Source organism: Branchiostoma lanceolatum, chromosome 3 (assembly GCF_035083965.1).
Source record: "Branchiostoma lanceolatum isolate klBraLanc5 chromosome 3, klBraLanc5.hap2, whole genome shotgun sequence".
In the NCBI taxonomy this organism is placed as follows: domain Eukaryota; kingdom Metazoa; phylum Chordata; class Leptocardii; order Amphioxiformes; family Branchiostomatidae; genus Branchiostoma; species Branchiostoma lanceolatum.
Window position 1 is genome coordinate 23,918,727 of NC_089724.1, and position 16,512 is coordinate 23,935,238.

Here is a 16,512-nt window from a genome sequence, read left to right on the forward strand (position 1 = left end):
ATTTGCATGAAAATTGGGCACTCTAAAGGGAATTATTGTTTCTGCACCTGACCTATAAAGAAACATAATTCTGAACAGACCGTGACCTAACAAAGTGGCATGGTCTTCATGTCAGCTTAACGTATCTTCGTAAGTGTGTATAAGACTGTGTTTACGTATAAATGCACTTTTGTATAAGGATGATTTAATAAGTCGACAGACAACTCTCCAACCAACAATATCTTCTAGTCACCACCATTTATTAAAAGAAAAAAAGTAGAAATACAAATGTAATTCAATCTTGACATCAAAAATATTCAGGAATTTGGTTATACTATAGCAAATCAGAAAAGACACACACCCAATCATCAGACTGTCTTCAATTCTGCCTGTAAGTTAACTTACAATACACCCATAGCTGTTTTAGTAACAGTGCAACACTGAAAAACTCTGTTGAGTAATCCTAGGGATAATGACCCAAACAAGCTTTTTTAAGGAAATGAAAGAAAAATTGTCAGTATCCAAAATTCCAAATAATACAAAGACAATTCAAGGATTCTTATGAGACGAAAGCTGTTGTCAGAAAATTGAAATAACGATATAACTATAATTATATATATCAATCAAAGATAACTCTGCATTGTAAAGTATTTCCTTCTACCACAGCAAGAATCAAAACTCATTTAAAAGCTCACACCAGCTGTAGAATCATTGAAACTATAAATGTTGGACATTTGTATTTCAAAACAATTAACATAATATGGTCAAACTATGTTACACAGTGTTTATGGAATGACCCTCAACTGTAAGAAGAAAAGACCACGCTCAATAATGAACAACAAACACCAATGGTAGTTTTGAAAGGAAGCCAATATGACTGATAGTCTGGATTGTATACTGATTTAAACACAGCAAAACATTTAATTTCTCTGCAATGTAAGGTAGACATCACAGTTGTGCACATTAGTCAAGGGTTGTGTGAGGGAAAACGAGGGAATAAAAATTAGTTCATTATTAACATTTAAGAATTTTGACTTTTCCTTGAAAATCGCTTTCCAATTTTGAAAGACTTTTGTGGTAACATTAGGAGGAACAGGAAAGGTCGAAACTTTCCCAGGTTGGTCAAAATATGCTCTGCTACACGTTTAAGTTGGTGTAAGGGGACATTTGAACTCTTTGGTTGACCCTTCATTGAGCGCATGGATATCCCAGTACTTCAGGTTAATTTCAACTTTTTTGGGTGGCTATTAGGCCCTTGTTGTACGTTTAAGATTGGAAGGTTGGAAACTACTTTGAAATAAGTTACCAGTCTTTCTGTGCATTTGATAAAAGTTGAATGTGTATTTCAATGGGGACTCCTATCTGCTATGTCTGCCCTGTATGTCTGCCCTGTACGTCTGCCCTGTACGTCTGCCCTGTAAGTCTGCCCTGTACGTCTGCCCTGTACGTCTGCCCTGTAAGTCTGCCCTGTAAGTCGGGTTAGTTGAGTTTAATCCCCCAGGACATTCGACAGCCGCCCCCGCGATTGTCGGTGTCGTCGCGATAGTACGGTGTGTAGCTGTTGGCGCGGGCACACAGCTGACGGCTGACCCCACCCCCGCACTGGCCGCCGTCTCCGTCAGGGTACCAGTAGTAGCACAGGCTCAGGTCACGTGCCCAGGCCGGGGCGTTGTACGGAAGCTTCAGCCGCCACGACATGCGACACCCACCACCGCGCCCATCTAGGTGACAAATACAAATAATTCACCAACTCAAAATCTATTGGTTTAAAAACATACCTTTGTTGGTTGCTATGATAGCTTTATGGAGGATATTTCTAGCCAAATGAATTCTTTTTAAAGTTAATACTCCTGAAGCATACCTGAAAAAAAATTCATTTCAGTATACATGTAGTATTATAATGGCCTGCAAGATAACAGTTACTCAAGCAACTACATAGATTCTATTAACGTGTTTCAAGTATGGATTGAGTTTACAAAAAAAGGAATAACCGGACATGACAATCATCTATCTCATGAGTGCATGGAATTACATAACGCCACCATGTATATATAGAATATCAATATCATCAGCATGTTTTGGATGGTAAAATGAAGACCTATTGAATACTGCAACAAACTATTAGGTCAGGAGTAGCACATACCAGTATCATCCCGGTAGTAGGTAGTCCACTGACCCACACTGTCCACCGTCCCCATCAGCGTACCACCGGTAGCACAGTTGCATATTTCGGAACCACGAGGAACTGCCGAAAAACAAGTAAGTTTGAATTAGGTCATAGAAGCAAAGCACAAACAAGCACCGATTGTTACTATGGCTGGTGAGAGCAGTCCTTTTGTTATGCGAGATGAGGTATTAGAACTTGCACTGCCTTGGACTCAGGTGCGTGTACACGATAGGGTATGCCTATTTAAAACACCTCACCCGACCTCATCCGACCTCATCCGAGTCTAAAATGCAGTGTATACAAGACAGGGACATTATTTGACGTTCTGGATACGTTAAATATGCAATTATGAATGCAAAACAAGCAGAAAATTCCAAGTATTTTCCAGTTTTTTATAAGTTACTCCGCTCTAACGGGTGCCGCGAAACCCCCATATGGTGCGTATTTGGGTTGAAAACAGTGGCGAAACCCCGCGGAAAATAGATCAACTTGGACTCGAAAAATCTCGTTTCTGATAAAAGTCTGATTCCTCTGAAGCACTGTAGGAGATTGGTGAACTTGTCACGAAACCGGAGACACGTTTATATGCTCGATCTGACCTATTTTGACTACACTATTGACTCTTTCCGTGACCATGATACTCAAAACGGCGCCGCAGTATCGCCCTTCTATCTTGGAAACGAGCGGAGTAACTTACAAAAACTGGTAAATACTTACGGTACACGATACCTGTGTGCCTGCGAAGCTGGTGTGTTACGCCGGATGGCGGTTTATATATGGCTTAGATAGAGGATCGCGGTGCCTCGCTCGAACACGTTAAAGGGAAAGGACTAGCAACGCTTACCCGTAAAAACAAACCCTGCTACATGTACATCTTGCTGAGCTATGTGTGCCACTTGGCACTACAAGGTAAACAACAACATTTTGTATCAAACTGCCAACTACGTGGTAACTCTATGCGTTTTCTCATTGCTGCCGGTGACGCTTTCGCCGATTCTGTATTCTGTTTGCTACCTCGGAATTGTTCTGAGAGCTTCTGATATCACAACGCCCATCCTGGCGCGATGAAAACTGGAGTGAACCGCTTTGTGTAATAGCCTCCATAGCAGGCTTCGTTACTGGGCTATTTTCTTTGACTTATCGTGTGGTAATGCTGTTTTCTGCTTGTATGATTACTAGATTACTATCTATCATTTTTTCATTGCTAACGGACTTTTATTGCCACCGGGCTGGAGGACTGTAAGAAACCTGAAAACGGATATACATAATCAGAAAAAACTAGCCGCGCTGAAGCCTGCCTTTGAGGCTACCGTGCAGGACCATGACCTAAAGCAGTTCAGTCCGGTTCTCATCACACCATGGCCAGGTTGACTAGATAGAACTGGTTGGGACAGCCGAGGATCGGTGACGTAATGTACAAACGCACAATAACAATAGGTGTGTTAGACCGGGTGTAGTAGTAGCCGAAACCGGATCCAACCGGCGAGGTAGCTAAGGTATAAATGTTGGGGGTGCATCTGACATTTTTCTACAACATAACTGCGACCATCAAGAAGAAAGAAGGGCTGTGCAATAGCGGACCTCAACGGTGGTGACTGTGGGGCCGTGCACGTGAACAGAGCGCACGGTCGGTATTCTTAGAAGATCTTTTGTTAGTAATTTCCAAGCAGATGTTGGGTCCTGCCCAGTGTTCTATGTGCTTTTAGAGACTTTTTATACATTATACCTAGTTGGTCGGCATTTCTTTCTATTTCTTTCTCTAGTCGGGAACGCTTTGGGAGCGGTAATGTCTACCCTGGGAGTCCAGGCACCGTAATCGGCGCGCCACGGATCACCGCACGCGCGCCCAAGCTTTCACGGCCCACCCTCCCGCTGCCCCCCGAAGACCGACCCCGCCCCACTCTCCGCTGCAAACCCAAACGTATATCGGCTAGCGGAGCTTGGGTTTGCAGCGGAGAGTGGGGCGGGGTCGGTCTTCGGGGGGCAGCGGGAGGGTGGGCCGAGAGGAACGTTAAAATCCTGGACAAAACTACCCCTCTCGATCGAAGCCTCTGCTTGGAGAATATTAGATTACGTCGCCACCGCTACTCTCCAAGCAGAGCATGGGTTTCGGTTGGTTTTTGACGTGTTTTTAGGCGTTTTTGTCGGGCTTTCTACTTTGTCATCTTTTTTTTATAGATGACAAAGTAGAAAGCCCGACAAAAACGCCTAAAAACACGTCAAAAACCAACCGAAACCCATGCTCTGCTTGGACAGTAGCCATCGCACTAGGGCGGCTGGGAAAGTAGGGTGGCAAGCGGAAGAAGGGTGTAGCGGAACCAGGGCTCTAGCCAGCGCCAGTTTTGCCGTAAATTTACGGAACTTTGCTGCGTGTTACGGAAAAAATTCAAGACCAATCCGTAAACCTTGACGGAAAAAGATCGGGAGAAAAGATATAGACAGGGCTTGAACTTTTGCAAAGATCTCCAGAAAAGAAGCGGAAGTTTGAAGCGAGGTCGATTCAGGCCATTTCTATTTTCCGCCGGCGGCAGGTGACAACCCCAAGGTGGCTTTATAGCTAGGTGACAAACGGAGGCGCGGAGGTTGCCAGTGGTTCGTGGGCCGAGAGAAAATCAGCATCGTGTGCCCCCCTCCCCACTTCTAGTGCCGGGCCGGTCGCATCGGGCTGACGTTTTTTCGGCTGTGTCCCCCGGTTCACCGCTAGTTATAGCCACACAAAAAAAAATCCGGTAGTTACCATGCTTTCCGTATTTTTTTGGTAAACATTGTTAAAGTTACACGCACTCTTCCCGCGAAAACTGGTGTTGATAGTTTTAGACCTCAGAATCAATATCATCTACCAATAACAGCGTTCGTTCACGCCGCGTCACGGAAAATCGACCAATGACATACAAGTCTCGCGGTTCACGAGAGGCGCGAATCCGCAAGGTTTGATCAGAAATTGATATTTTGTGCGAAGATGGGGCTTGAATCGACGAATTTTGATCAAATCAAGTGGAAGTTACCGGAGAAATCGACCATGGAAAACACGGAAGGAAAATATTGAACGTCTTTAGGGCGTTCTGTCCAAAGTAGGGTGTCTCATTTCCTACTATATTTAGTAAAGGGCGCAAACGGGACCGGTACGACGCGTCGACCGGTGTTAAAAATGTTTTATTTCTGCCGACTTGAATTCACGTGTATATTTGTCAAATAAATAAGAAAGTTTTGTGGTCCTAAATTTCATTTATTTGCCAATTGTATACAACGAAGGCCCAATTAATTTTTCACCCAAACTTGCCCCTCAAAATGCTGGAGATAGCGTTTCAGAGGGTCTAGATTTAAAAATTTCCCGGGGGGGAATACCCCCGGACCCCCCTAGAATTGTCGCGCCTACGGCGCGACGCCTCGCGCCTTCGGCGCTCGATATGTTAGGTTTGTACAAAATTTTAGGGCTTACGGGATAAAATTTCAGGCTGGCTAGAGCCCTGAGCGGAAGTATACATAGAGGTAGGAAGGCTGCCAGAAACGGTTCAATAAAGCAAACTGGGCCCGGTAAAAACCCATAAGCCGACCCCCGGTAGAGACTGGGACCAGGCTACTTTTAAAGGCGTAATTAGCCGTTTTAATGTCACATGTTAGCGTTGGTCATTGGGTCGCTCTTACTAAACTCAAAGCGTATTTGGTGTTTGAATTTAACGTAGTGCGTTAGAAGAAGAAGCAGCCATCATCAGTGCGTTAGGGACGTTTCTGAATTCATCGTAATGCGCTAAGAGCGCCAAGAATATGCCAGCGCGCTTTCTGTTTGTTGCAACCGGAAATGATTTGACACGAAATTTATGGAACTTGCTTTCCGTCTGTTAAAGCAGCTTTGCATTTCAGTCATGTTTCCCAATAGCTACGTAATACCCTAAAGCAGTAAAGATATTTTCAATGCCCAAATACCTCTAGCTTTATAAACCATGTAATTCTTTGATCATATCATTACTATATTATAACGCGCAGCTGCTAATAATCCGCCGAAAGGCGGGCTTAGCAGTATCGTAGAAGAAGAAGACCGATTCCAATACCCTAATTATGTTGATTGACAGTCGGTGTTTGTTTTTTATTGCTCTCTATCATGACCCTCCTATTGGTCAGCTTACACAATGACGTTTTAAATAAGAGGCTACTGCGCCTTATAAGAGTCCATATGGCGTAAACGCGCTGTCTCCAAATGCACAAAGCAAAAAGCGTAAATAGATCGTGCATAATCCGATAGACTCCGAGGACTAGTCCTCTTGTTGTTAACACCTTGTTGTTCCTACTATCGCGCACACTTTATAAGGTTATCCAACCACGGTAACACCGACTGTCGTATGTTCTGGAAATAGACCGATCTTGACTGTCCGTCACAATTATCAGCTCAGCCAATGATAGCGTGGCAATTAGCGGTTCGACCAATGAGAAAGGTACTGCATGGGTGCGTGTTTTTGTTGTTCATCTATTGAGACTCCCATGTCAGAGGCGATCTTAATGGTGTTGTAAATCCGCCGGTCCTGTTAAAGTGGCTAGCTATCTAGACCGGTTTTTCTGTGCTACTATGATAGGTGTTATGCCGAACATTGCGAAGCATCCAAGGTGCGCATACTAGATTCCGGTACATCTGTCTTCTGTCAATGTGACAAAGGTTTGTCGAGTTTCAAGCTGATTCGCGATTTTCAACTTATAGGCCAGGTTCTTGTGCAGGGAAGACGCGATATACAGCTCTCTAGAGGGTGCAGGCACGATACTCTCGGTATAAGAATCTGTCCCATACATGTATGTTGAAAATTCGGATTCAGCGCTCCTAGAAGGCTGCGAATGAGGCTAAACGTGCCGCGGATCCAGTGAGATAGGGGCTTTAGAGTAAGGCATAGGTCACTCAATGAACACGTCACACATAGCCAGAAATCGAATTGGCTTGGTTCTGAGTTGATATGACGCTAATATAGACGCTAAGACACAAAATACCCAAATGTTACAACAGTTAGGCTTGAATGGAATTCGGGTGATCCTTACGCAAAACGACGTTGGCGTTGAAAAAAAATCTCCTACCGTGTCGTAGTCTGCGTTACTAAAACGTGCCTGGAAACTTAAACTTATTTAGGGGATCATTCGTTGTATGGTCCTTTATGTCACATATTTGTCATATTAGCTGACGTCATTTACCATACACGGCCACGCCGATCGCGATTCAATGATATGTTACGATGATAGCCAATACCTGTACGTATTTACTCATGTTATTTTCCTGTCTTCTTCAGGAGGTGAATAATCTCTGAAGGCTGACTGAGGTCATCACATCACTCCTGTCCGTCCCCTTCTACCGCTGCCTGTCAATCACAGTGACGTCATGGCCTACGTCATCCATCCCAGGGAGTCCCGCCCCTTCAGCTTTCTGCACCCGGCCATGGGCGGGGCCCAGACACACCCCACAGTCACCGCCTTCCTGCAACTCAACACAGAAGAGATCATAATCAGGTACTAGTATTCTAATGCGCTTTTTTTTTCTTTTCTATTAAACCTTAGCATTGAAAATCATCTTCTGTAAGTTGTTGTTTGCATCGCCACAACAGGTAACCAATAAGTGTGGTGGGTTCTTTAACGTGCTCAAGAAGTGGTTGTCCTCAAACATTGCAATTAATATTGGACCTCTGCTTCATGTCCCACCAGAGGACATGCCTAATCGAAGTAGGGTACTCGTTTCCACTGAGTCGGTGGGGAAATCGGTGGTATGAGTCCTTACCAAGGGCACAACATTGCTGACATCAGCGATTGTCCAATGGCGTTGGCTATATAGTAAATGCGAATGTGTCCTGGATGGCAATTGTACGTCGCTATGGTTATTGATTCAATGAATCTGCTTTGATTCCCGGCGAACGGACACGGACCATGAACCAGCTTTCGCCCTACTTTATGTTGTATGTTGTAGAAATTGTATATTGTTGTACCATAAATATGTAATGATATATGTTGATAGAGTTATTAGGACTCAAATGACTGTGTATCTCTGTTATATTGTATCTGACCCTTACCCCTTCCCTCATGACCTCAATGAAAAGCGGCCTGCGTGCCGATTTGAGCTTATCATGAATAAACAAAGGTTCAAACAAATAGTGACACTGATCTGTAACTTTCCTTGTTCTTTCAGATACTGCAATGAGCACAAAGATGTCCAACCGGAAGCTCTGTGGAACGTACTGACGTACAAACCTAAACACTTCCGGTGGGCCGGAGCTGACCTGTTCCCGGGTGTCACCGCGGCCGGGCGGCATGAGATGGTGGTCCTGGAGGTCAACTCGTGTCCGAGCGGACAGAAGTACATGCCGCACGGACAGGGGATGGACAGCAGCTACCACAAACTCATGGGCGAGACATTCCGCGACACAGTTTCCAGCAAGTGTGACCCTTCCCTTATCAACAAGCCCCTGGCCGTAGTGCAGGACAAGAACCCAATAGAAAATAACGGTTACGCCTCGGCGCTAGCAGATATCACTAAAGAGCCTGTGTACGTGGTGGAGACTTATCTGAACCGGCCCAAAGAGCAGAACATCCGCTGGACGGATGGAGTCCTGGAGGTGAGAGACGTGGAGGGTCAGTGGCACGCCATCAGAGCCGCATTCCGCTACGTCACACAGAAGCCGTGGACCCGCATCCCTCTCACCACCAAGACAGTCGTCTTTAATCCGATCGCCTGCTGTCTGTCTGGTGGAAGAAACAAGCTTGTAGCTGCCCTGGCATATGAAGCCTTTAACAAGCAGCAGGAAGGTACGGGGCTTCGCGTCCGGATTCCCCGTACGTTCATGCGCGTGACCAAAGCCCAGATACCGACTGTCGTCCAGGCGCTACACGGAAAAGCCGTCATCAAGATTCCCTATAGCAACTGCGGCCAAGGCGTCTACACCGTAACGTCACAGAAGGAACTGGACAAACTGATGGCTCTGGACCTTGGGTACGAGAAGTTCATCGTCCAGGCCCTCATTGGACACAAGAACTGGTCCAGCTCCCAGTGGCACCACGCCTGCACCATTCCTGACGAGGAGGGCAGGGAGTACGTTTTCGACACTCGCATGATGGTCCATGCGACCCCTGACGGTTTCAGGCCGCTCTGCACCTTCAGCAGACGTGCACACCTGCCACTGCCAGAGACCTTGGACGGGACCAAAGACGCCTGGGAGTACCTCGGCACGAACTTGTCCATCAAGGACACCATCGGAGCCTGGCAGTCGGATACGGAGAGGCTTCTGTCCGTGGACCGCGAACCCTTCGAGACGTTGGGGCTCAGTCTGGATGACTTGGTGGACGGCTTCGTTCAAACCGTCATGGCGGTCACCGCCATTGACAAGATGTGCTGCCGCCTCGTTCGACCGGATAACACGTTCGACTTCGAAGAATTCGCGGTGCTAGCGGACGACAGGAAGATCCTGGAAGAAATCTACGATCTGTCGGAAACATCCGATGAACCAATGTACTGAGACAGTAGCAACCGGAGACCAAAGATCCGGTCCTTTATGATTATTGATTTAGGTTCCACATACGAGAATGACATGGTTCATCTGCATCTGTTTCATTCCATTTGTTATCATTTGAATTGTACAGAATTAAGAAATATTTCTTAGAAGACAAAATGGAATGATGATATTGTCCATAGATCCACTGGTTGACTGCAAATTCCTGTTCGTTTTGAAAAGTAACTTATGTTCATTTTGAAATGTAACTTCTGTTCGCTTTGACAATTATTGGTGACTAGAGAAAACCTACCAACAAGTATGATGTGCTCTAGTGGATGATAGACAATTAAGACAATTACAAGAATAGACTATGATGCTGTACATGATAGATTAGTTATTTCACAATAAATAGTACACAGCTGGGAAAGGGTATGTTAAGAAGGTGCTCATATTATTGAAACGCGTAACTCTTAAATTCAGTGATATTCTTTTAACAAATTGGGAAGTTGCAATGGTCACAATGTCAAAATGATGCATTTTTTTATTTTGTTTATTTCTATTATCATGAGCTTATGTTATATCATGTACATACTGCTTTCTTTGCTTAGCAGCATTTGGGAAGTAGTATGGCAGTTTAACACACACCACTACCAGTGGACTAGTCCTCTGCTGTAGTGACTTGCACAAAGTTGTGTGGCCCAAGGGCTTTGGAACCGGAGATGGGCGCCGCCTTATGCACCTTCTGTGCGGGAAGGACTTTAACTTAACCTTTAACTTATACTATGTAGTATCATATTGTATTTCGTTTATTTGTTGTTGTTTTTTTACTTTGTTTATCAAATGGTGCAATTAAAGACAAGAGTTCTGCGACCTCATATCTCCATGAACAATTCTATTTATGCAAATGACTTACACATTTACATAATATATGCTTAATCATAAACACCTTTATCTTACCATCTTTATCTTTATGTTGCAATATTGTCAGTCCTATAATTTTCCGATTTGATGAATTTCGGTGTTTTTGCATTAATTATGCAAATCAGGAATTTATTTGCATAATCTGTTGATGATCCACTTTCCATAAACTACATGTTACATGTATTTGAGTCTTAAAATGGAAAACACTGCAAATAAAGATTTTCGTCATTAGCTATGCAAATTAAGTCCTAATTAGCATAATCTGCACTTCATTATGTATATCTCTATCCAAGCTACCTAGTACATACTAAATATCATGGAAATCCGTTGTTCCTTTGTTCAGTTATTCTCCCTAGAAGATTTTCACAAATACGCCCTTGCAGTTCCAGAGAAAGCTGCTAGGGGGCCCAAACCTACACCATCTCTGTCTAAGCTACATGTACCTGTATACTAAATATCATGGAAATCCATCGTTCCTTTGTTCCGTTATTCTCCTTAGAAGATTTTTACAATACCGCCCCTGCAGTTCCAGAGCAAGCTGCTAGGGGGGCCAAACCCACACCATGTCTTTATTACACCACAAGCTATCTGCCAACAAAATATCAAGACCATAGCACGTCCAGGTCAAGAGATACAAAAATGGAATTTCTGCTGCAGTACCAAAGTCACATACCAGGGGGCCCAAAATCAACATTGAATATCAGCTTCACAACACCCGCCCACATACCAAATATCATCGTAATCCATCAAGAGGTTCTTGAGTTATGCTGACTTCAGTAGTCCGGAAACACAAACAGACAGACAAACAGACACACAGACACACCCAAAACTATATCTCCATTTTTCATGCTGCTTGGCCATGTGAATCAAATTTCGTCGATCCATGGGGCGTGGAGTTTGATCCTAGCTTGCTCCAGCTTGGACATGTTGAAAGGGATTGCATTCGTCATTTCGGATGGTGACGTAAAGCCTGCAGCCCCATGTATGAGGGAGCTTCAGTGTATTAGCCTCATGCGTCAAACCTCTGCATGCAATTGAACCCAACACACTTATCGAGAAGATAGGGGTGACCCGGTGTGCTTGGCTGAGTACATGAGCCCTAGCAAAGCAGCATTGCACTTTGTAACTAGCTATTAAAAAACGTCATGCTTTGTCCTCAGTTTGAGGTTCGGCCTTCAATTACCATATCAACAACCATGCAGGTCGATAAACATTGTATACTTCAGGGTAGAGACTTGCCATCTGGCAGTGTTCCAGCAATACAGACCATGTGTGAGTGAGCATGTGCATATTGTAACCATTTTTCATCATGGCATTTTCAGGTAGATTGTGAGATGTTTTACTGACATTATGCACGACACTGTTTGAAAGCAGAACTGAACCCGGGCTCCTTCCTAATCAGCATTAGTTAGTGCACTGTGCCATTTCAACATTGCGATGAACTGACCTGTAGCTAGATGAGATCCTCCAGCTCATCCGGCAGCCTCCTCCACGGTTGTCAGTGTCATCCCGTCGACGTTGGCGCAGAGGTGACGAGCAGCTCCCCCTCCGCACTGCCTGCCATCCCCGTCCGGGTACCAGCGGTAACACAGGCGGGTTGTGGACGTGAAGGCGGCGGGGGGACCGCTCGGCAGGTGACAGTTGTAGCCAGCAATTCCACACCTGTAGTGACGTTGCAGTAATGTTTCCTTTACTAGGAATCAGGAGCGCAAAGTAGTTTCCCACAGGTGAGCACCCCCAGGGACTGTGTGTAAGGAATTTGAAGTGTGCATTATCTAACAGAGTGATCTGAAAGTTATCATACCACAGAGTATGCATAAGTAACTTTTCAAGTACAAAATGTCAGAGGTCTTGGACTGGCAAGTTATAATGTTGCTACTCGACTCCTAGTGTCTAGACTGGAAGAGGGCAGCTGAGTAACTTCTTGGGGCTCTCTGAGTTTCTTCTCAGGCCTGCACCCTTATATAATTTCATTGGTTTAGACCTTAGGTTGACAATGTGTGTATCAAATGAAACTCAAACGGACAAGCATAAAATTCTTTGCAAACCGATTTTTTTATTACATAAATAATTTTTACATCTTCAAAATTTACACCATGTACAGATTTGTGAGTTGCCATATTGTACAGCTTTAAGTGATCTTTTTTGTCATTTGTTTCAATTAAAAATCAAACTGAACAGAAATACACATAAACACCAAAGAACAAAGTTGACAAAAAAGTAGCTCGAACTACAGTGATCATAACAACAAGCATATTATGTTCTGAACCTGTGCATAAGGTTAGGTCTGTTACTATAGTTATGACCATGCAAAATAGATATCTAATTTTACAATACCTTCCAAAAAGACCAATAGATAGATTATTATATATGATGTTAAATCTTCAAGAAAGTATTCAAATATCTATATAGTCAGGGGCATGTACACATGCAAGACGGTATTTTAGTGGATGAATACATATATAATGTACAGTAGATGCCATACCTATGTTTTAGCATGACACCTTCCTTCTATCATTATATCTCGTAACAAGTTCACCACCTGAACTTTAACCTCCGTAATATATTGCTCTTTTGACCTTCCAGAATCTCACTATCGAAGCATTATCTGGTAATATCCTGACCACATGCACAACATGTAAATAATAAGTTGTTTGCCTAAAAAAAGGCATTCTCCTTCCAGAAAAAAGCAACCTTTTTCCTGCTATACAAGTTACAATACATCGTATTTGGTGGCTCCGTTCATAAGCTCTTCCAAAGATTCCATAGAAATCAGTGGCTGCTATACATCTCTTAGCTGATTCTGGTGACAAAGTTCTCTCTAGTCTTAAAGATCATCTATTCAAAATATTTTCATCATAGAAAACATACCTTATATTTTCACTTCCAGCAAGGTAACATTTGCCATCCACTCCTTTCATTAGAATATCCTTTCAGACTTCTTTGTTTCCAAAAATTTGTGTAGAAAAGTAAGTCCATGGAGTCTGTGTATAAGGGGGGATGATGGTATTGGCGCAGGCGCCTAGACCCTACGGTGAGAGAGCTCAAGAATAAACAGGGCATTAAAACATTGAAAGCCTTTCTTGGTGGGCTTTTTGGTGAACTCTTGGCAAGTCTGGGGTGGGTATGACAGTTCAGACTTCATAATTTTAGAATATGTTGCCAAAAACGACCTTTCTTCATCTTTTTGTCTTCTGGACCCCCGGGAGATAGTGTGATGGTCGCGATCGGCCCTTATAAGGGAAATGGACTGACTCAAGTGCTCTCGCTCGGGGGTGTTTCCCCGGAGACTAGCCGTATAGAAGTTCTCGTAATTCTGATAGATGACAGTCTACAGAAGTGGTAAAAAATTGAGGGTAAGTTTTCTTGGTCAGGATCTTTGGTTCCTGAGATAATGACACCTAATTTCTGTCAACTTCCCCATAGGGATGCATGTATTATTGGCCCAAATTGGAATGTCCTAATCCCCCCTGAAGGGAATCTGTAGAAGTGTAGGCAAGCCATTTCTGCTATTTCTATGGGGTTTTCAGTTCTAATCTGCTATCTAAGCAAGGGATAGGCTTATGTTGACTCATATTCATTCATGAATTGTCTCATTTTTAGGATTTTGGGCCTTTTTCCTTACTTTTTAACCCTGCAGCCAAACTCAGTCTCCTCAGGAATGGATCCTGTATACTAGGGGGTGAACTGTAGGTGTCTACCTGGCAGGGGGTAGGTGCTGGGGGGGGGGGGGGGTATGGCAGTAGGTGTCGGGTAATCGGGAGTGGTCCGGGACCTGGTAAACATTGTGTTTTGCCATCGTCAAGGTCATCTCTATGCCCTGGGCCTTGCATACACCTGTCCCGTGTGGTGGTCAGAGCCCATTAGATGGACTTTTTTCTGCTTTGACAGGTTGCAACGGGGAAATACAGGGTAGGACTATAGTTGGCAAAGCCCTTCTGTACTCAGGTGATCATAATTTGACTTAATTTTCTTCTCCTGTCAATTTTCCACCTAGTACCTATGAGTTTGCCATCATAACCCTATATAGCTGACACCTGTTGAGTGATCAGGTCCCAGGGGACTGGTTCTTGTCAGAGAACTTTAATACTCAGGATTTTAATTTACTACCCTACACTGCACTGTGTGAGATGATTGACAACTGTCAGCTTTGAACCTGATTTTCCTAGAAGGGGGGATGATGGTATTGGCGCAGGCGCCTAGACCCTACGGTGAGAGAGCTCAAGAATAAACAGGGCATTAAAACATTGAAAGCCTTTCTTGGTGGGCTTTTTGGTGAACTCTTGGCAAGTCTGGGGTGGGTATGACAGTTCAGACTTCATAATTTTAGAATATGTTGCCAAAAACGACCTTTCTTCATCTTTTTGTCTTCTGGACCCCCGGGAGATAGTGTGATGGTCGCGATCGGCCCTTATAAGGGAAATGGACTGACTCAAGTGCTCTCGCTCGGGGGTGTTTCCCCGGAGACTAGCCGTATAGAAGTTCTCGTAATTCTGATAGATGACAGTCTACAGAAGTGGTAAAAAATTGAGGGTAAGTTTTCTTGGTCAGGATCTTTGGTTCCTGAGATAATGACACCTAATTTCTGTCAACTTCCCCATAGGGATGCATGTATTATTGGCCCAAATTGGAATGTCCTAATCCCCCCTGAAGGGAATCTGTAGAAGTGTAGGCAAGCCATTTCTGCTATTTCTATGGGGTTTTCAGTTCTAATCTGCTATCTAAGCAAGGGATAGGCTTATGTTGACTCATATTCATTCATGAATTGTCTCATTTTTAGGATTTTGGGCCTTTTTCCTTACTTTTTAACCCTGCAGCCAAACTCAGTCTCCTCAGGAATGGATCCTGTATACTAGGGGGTGAACTGTAGGTGTCTACCTGGCAGGGGGTAGGTGCTGGGGGGGGGGGGGGTATGGCAGTAGGTGTCGGGTAATCGGGAGTGGTCCGGGACCTGGTAAACATTGTGTTTTGCCATCGTCAAGGTCATCTCTATGCCCTGGGCCTTGCATACACCTGTCCCGTGTGGTGGTCAGAGCCCATTAGATGGACTTTTTTCTGCTTTGACAGGTTGCAACGGGGAAATACAGGGTAGGACTATAGTTGGCAAAGCCCTTCTGTACTCAGGTGATCATAATTTGACTTAATTTTCTTCTCCTGTCAATTTTCCACCTAGTACCTATGAGTTTGCCATCATAACCCTATATAGCTGACACCTGTTGAGTGATCAGGTCCCAGGGGACTGGTTCTTGTCAGAGAACTTTAATACTCAGGATTTTAATTTACTACCCTACACTGCACTGTGTGAGATGATTGACAACTGTCAGCTTTGAACCTGATTTTCCTAGAAGGGGGGATGATGGTATTGGCGCAGGCGCCTAGACCCTACGGTGAGAGAGCTCAAGAATAAACAGGGCATTAAAACATTGAAAGCCTTTCTTGGTGGGCTTTTTGGTGAACTCTTGGCAAGTCTGGGGTGGGTATGACAGTTCAGACTTCATAATTTTAGAATATGTTGCCAAAAACGACCTTTCTTCATCTTTTTGTCTTCTGGACCCCCGGGAGATAGTGTGATGGTCGCGATCGGCCCTTATAAGGGAAATGGACTGACTCAAGTGCTCTCGCTCGGGGGTGTTTCCCCGGAGACTAGCCGTATAGAAGTTCTCGTAATTCTGATAGATGACAGTCTACAGAAGTGGTAAAAAATTGAGGGTAAGTTTTCTTGGTCAGGATCTTTGGTTCCTGAGATAATGACACCTAATTTCTGTCAACTTCCCCATAGGGATGCATGTATTATTGGCCCAAATTGGAATGTCCTAATCCCCCCATAAACTGAGTATTGTCGTTTTAGGGTACTTCAAGGGATGATTGGGAATAGATAATACTTTCACCTGAATAGGCCATCATGAAGTCTACCTTCTTTCATTGGTATTTCACCTCCTTTCCAACATGAAATAGGCTTTGAAAGTTTTTCCAGTAAAACCTTTAACTTGGTGA

At 44.1% G+C, this 16,512-nt stretch overlaps 2 protein-coding genes across 2 annotated transcripts; one reads left to right on the forward strand and one right to left on the reverse strand.

The window, feature by feature from the left end:
• Positions 1 to 218: 218 nt before the first annotated feature.
• LOC136429450 (perivitellin-2 67 kDa subunit-like) lies at positions 219 to 15,493 on the reverse strand. Its single transcript, XM_066419281.1, is given in 6 exon segments — positions 219 to 1,700; positions 2,123 to 2,154; positions 2,156 to 2,224; positions 11,966 to 12,032; positions 12,035 to 12,211; positions 15,397 to 15,493. Coding segments are annotated over 6 exon segments (684 nt in total). The 3' UTR covers positions 219 to 1,458.
• LOC136431142 (uncharacterized) lies at positions 3,607 to 10,472 on the forward strand. The gene is made up of 3 exons (XM_066422408.1): positions 3,607 to 3,773; positions 7,411 to 7,627; positions 8,298 to 10,472. Exons 2-3 carry the CDS (start codon positions 7,500 to 7,502, stop codon positions 9,619 to 9,621), a joined length of 1,452 nt encoding a protein of 483 aa, XP_066278505.1. The 5' UTR covers positions 3,607 to 3,773; positions 7,411 to 7,499; the 3' UTR covers positions 9,622 to 10,472.
• Positions 15,494 to 16,512: the final 1,019 nt, after the last annotated feature.